The following is a 4,453-nucleotide window of genomic DNA, read 5'->3' on the forward strand; positions in this document are numbered from 1 at the left end:
TACAGAATCTTATGAGAGCAGGAGGTGGGGGGTGTGATGCTGAGTGAAGGACACCGGTGGGACAGTGCCCAGCCTTGTTGGGGGTGTGCAAGGAGGCCAGGAAGCCCCCCCAGTGCCTTAGGACAACATGTCTCCTCACAGGCCTTGGTGGCAGAGACCAGTGCTGTGCCCCAGGGGACAAAGACTTGCGTTCTCTTGGTGACTTCCAGCCTTGCCAGTGCCCTTTGCCATCTCCACCACAGCTTGTCCTACACTGTCCCACAGCTGCTTCTTCTTCCCTGCTGGCTGGAGACACCCATCTCCCTTCCCCACCTTGCTCTCACCCTGGCAGTTCAACACTCACTGACGTCTGTCCACGCTCACACTCTGCTCCTTGACACACAAAGACATGGACTCATCTCAGACTCCTTCTGCAGGACTTGTGGAAAGGGATCCTGCTGCTGCACGAAATACAATGGCTGCCATAGGATGGAGGATACCAGCTCGCCACACAGTGATGGGCATCACACACTCACCATGCCCACCCCCATCCAGGACTCGGGTCAGGGACCCAGGCATCTTGGCTCTGCTGGAAATCCCTCCAGTGAGAAGAGAAATCCCAACCCAGGGAAGAGAAATGCCGAGACATTTCACTGCTGAGAAAGCAAAAGCTGGCTAAAACCTTGGGACCATTAGTGTGGATGTCCCACCACCTACGGAAGAGTCCAGGAAAGTTTCCAGGAAGAAGAGACCTCACAGGCACCAAACGCAGCCTAAAGCCACATCCTGGCCTAAAAAGGTATGCAGAAGGAAATGACCTCACAAACACAGACCCCAGTCATGAGCCTGCTGCTGGACAATCATGTGCCCAAGGAACCATAACCCCAGAAGCAACCTCTAGCTGCTGGCATGTTCCATACATGCTGGCATGGTCCATCCTGTGTGTTGCATTCATACCCATGCTGCTGGCATGTCCCTTACTTGGGACCTCACAGGAACCAAGCCTGGTCATCAACCCTCTGCTGGCCTAAGGGGTGCTCTGGAACACGGGCCTTCAAACACCCAGGAGCTTGCTCATGGTCTCTCAGGTCCTCAGGCAGCAGCACCCTCACAACTGGCATTCAGGCCATTCGCCTGCTGCGGGGCTATCAAGGACTCAGGCAGACGTGATCTCCCAAGCACCGAACTCATCCATGAGGCTGGTGTTGGCCTATCAAGCACTCAGACCTTTGCGGTGACCTCCAAACCAGTATCAAAGTGATCTGCCTGTTTCTGGCCTATCAGAGGTTGTGGCAGCACTGACCTCATAACCAACATCCACACCATGTGCCCGCTGCTGGCCTGTCAGGTACTGATGGAGGAACAACCTCGTAGGCACCGAACCCAGCCTTGAGCCTGGGGTTGGCCTGCCACCTGCAGAGACAGGGTGACCCCAAAATGAGCATCCAAAGCAGATGCCCGCCATTAATGGCTCCACCATGCTGGAACCGCATGGCACAGGTGTGCTCAAGGGTGGGGAGACATGGCCCTGGCAAAGTGCCCTGGCAGCCCTCAGGGCTCTGTCCCCCTCATCCCTCCTCTTTTGATTGCCTCTCCCAGTGCCTGGGCCACAGATGGTCTGTGTCCCCTCAGTGGCAGCCCCTCTCCCCAGGCCAGCACAAGAGTCCTGCTCCAGGCACAGAGCAGCCTGCCCAGAGTGGGGGCCTGCAGAAAGAGGTTTCTCCTTCTCATGGATTCCTCCCTGCAGGCACAGAAATGCTCCCTAGCTCTTCTCCAGGGACACCCCTTCTCCTGGGAGAGCCTTTTCCCAGGTGAGCGTGTCCAGGCTGGCCTGGCTGGACATTCCTGGTTCCCACCCTGTGCTCCCTGCAGGGCCCTGAGCTGGCGGTGCTGCTCTGCAGAGGGAGGGGGCTGTGGTGCCCTGGGGCCATGGGGTGACCCTGCACTGGCCGTGCTGGTCGGATGGGGAGCAGACCCAGCCAGAAAGGGATCGCTGCTGCTGAGCCCCCTTCCATCTCCCCTGATTGCTCAGTAGCCAAGGACAGGGCTTGGCAGGATACTGGGATGTCTCCAGTGTCTCAAAAGGCAGGGAAGGGCTGCTCTAGATCAATCCCACAGGGTTTCCAGGGCACTGGGCTGAACCATTGTTTAGTCTTATGTCTCTTTTGCCTGCTGGCTCCTGGCATTGCAGGGGCCTCGTTAGCCCATGGGCTCTTCAGGTTCACCTTTCCTTCAAGGACACTCCGCCTTGGATGGTCACTCATTTGATGAGGTGCCAATCACTGCTCACCCAGACTCACGTACTTTTCTGGGAGATCCCCTGAGCTCTCCTGGTAACTCCAGGTTCCTCTCCAGGATAGCATTGGCCATCAGCCCCACCACAAGTGGGACAGTACCAGGAAGGATAAGCAAAAACCATTTGCACTCTGCTTGGACATGTGCCACCAAGAAGGGAGCTCTAGGTCCAGCCTTTCATCCCTAAGAGATTCCCATGCAACTCTGACCCTAGAACACCATGAGGACTTTTCATGGAACCGTTCCTTGGGTGTGTTCCTGATACCAGCTTTGGAAGAGTCATTCAGCCTCTGCCCCTGCCTTGAGGAGTCCCCTCTGACACAGTGGTTCACATGGCCTGTTCCTGCCTGCAGCCACAGGGGTGCCACTGTAGAGACAACAGGACTGTCACAAGGTACACGAGGCCTTAGGGGGAACACAAAGGCAAGGGCACAGCAGGACAGTGGGGATGTGAGGAGAGACCAGCACTGAAACGCCTCGTCCTGCTGCTGTCCTTGGCCATGGCTCCAGGGAAGCAGCAGCCCCGACTCGCAGGCGGCACAGACAGAGTGCCCAGCGAGGCAGCCAGGGGCAACCCCAAAGGCCCCTGGGGCTGATCCTCCATGGGGCAGATGAGCATTTGCCTACTGAACCCCTCCTGCATACTGGGGTTGCTTGACCAGCTCTAGAGGAGAAGTAAAGAGATGGGAGGTGAGACAAATAGGTTTTTTCCACATTTCTTTATTGAGCTTTTTTAAAAAGGGAGCCTGGATCCATATATAAATAAGATCTTTGGGTCAAGAAAAAAAGAAGTAGAAGGCCAAGAATAATAACATCACAGGTCTCTGACAAAAAAGAAAACACAAAAACAAAGAAACAAACCAAACCAAAATAAAACAAAAACAAAACCAAAAAAAATCCCACAAAGAGAAAGTAAAGAAACATATGAAAAAAAGTTCATCCTGGCTTTTCCTGAGATACAGTGGAACCCCATTGGCATAATGGGCACCTTATTAATCTAAAGGAGATGGGATCCCAATAGCTTCCTCAGGGCATCCTTGAGCTCTTTGTTCCTCATGCTGTAGATGAGGGGGTTCACTGCTGGAGGCACCACTGAGTACAGCACTGCCACCACCAGATCCAGGGATGACCATGAGATGGAGGGGGGCTTCAAGTGAGCAAATAATCCAGTGCTGACAAGCAGGGAGACCACGGCCAGGTGAGGGAGGCACGTGGAAAAGGCTTTGTGCCGTCCCTGCTCAGAGGGGATCCTCAGCACGGCCCTGAAGATCTGCACATAGGACAGCACGATGAACACAAAACAAACAAAAGCTAAAGAACAACCTAATACAAGAAGCCAAACTTCTCTGAGGTAGGAATGTGAGCATGAGAGCTTGAGGATTTGTGGGATTTCACAGAAGAACTGGTCCACAGCATTGCCCTGGCAGAGGGGCAGGGAAAATGTACTGGCCGTGTGCAGCAGAGCATTGAGAAACCCACTGCCCCAGGCAGCTGCTGCCATGTGGACACAAGCTCTGCTGCCCATCAGGGTCCCGTAGTGCAGGGGTTTGCAGATGGCAACGTAGCGGTCATAGGACATGACAGTGAGAAGATAAAACTCTGCTGACATAAAAAAGAAAAAGAGAAAGACCTGTGCAGCACATCCCCAGTAGGAGATGGCCCTGATGTCCCAGAGGGAATTGGACATGGCTTTGGGGACAGTGGTGGAGATGGAGCCAAGGTCAAGAACAGAGAGGTTGAGGAGGAAGAAGTACATGGGGGTGTGGAGGCGGTGGTCGCAGGCGATGGTGGTGATGATGAGGCCGTTGGCCAGGAGGGCAGCCAGGTAGATGCCCAGGAAGAGCCCAAAGTGCAAGAGCTGCAGCTCCCGTGTGTCTGCGAATGCCAGGAGGAGGAACTGGCTGATGGAGCTGCTGTTGGTCATGTGCTTAGTCCATGCATGGGGGACTGTTTAAAGAGGAGAAGACATTCACAAGTTAAGGCAGACTTCGTTGATCCCATCCTATTCCTTTTTCCAAAATTTTCCCCAAAATGACTTCTCTTTCCATGGAATAATTTCATTCAGACCCTTTTTGTGAGATCAGCTTTGTGCTGCTGAGGGCAGTATCTTTGTAGGGGCAGAGATCCAGATGTTGATTTCCAATACTTTCTGGATTATTCACCTCTAAAAGAAACAGAG

At 54.0% G+C, this 4,453-nt stretch overlaps 1 protein-coding gene across 1 annotated transcript; it reads right to left on the bottom strand.

Annotated features, from left to right (window-relative positions):
* Positions 1 to 3,271: 3,271 nt before the first annotated feature.
* Positions 3,272 to 4,213, bottom strand: LOC134509337 (olfactory receptor 14J1-like). The gene has a single exon (XM_063321816.1). The coding sequence runs from the start codon at positions 4,196 to 4,198 to the stop codon at positions 3,272 to 3,274; it is 927 nt and encodes a 308-aa protein (XP_063177886.1). The 5' UTR covers positions 4,199 to 4,213.
* Between the last annotated feature and the right edge of the window lie 240 nt (positions 4,214 to 4,453).

Source organism: Chroicocephalus ridibundus, unplaced genomic scaffold (genome assembly GCF_963924245.1).
Source record: "Chroicocephalus ridibundus unplaced genomic scaffold, bChrRid1.1 SCAFFOLD_98, whole genome shotgun sequence".
NCBI lineage: Eukaryota > Metazoa > Chordata > Aves > Charadriiformes > Laridae > Chroicocephalus > Chroicocephalus ridibundus.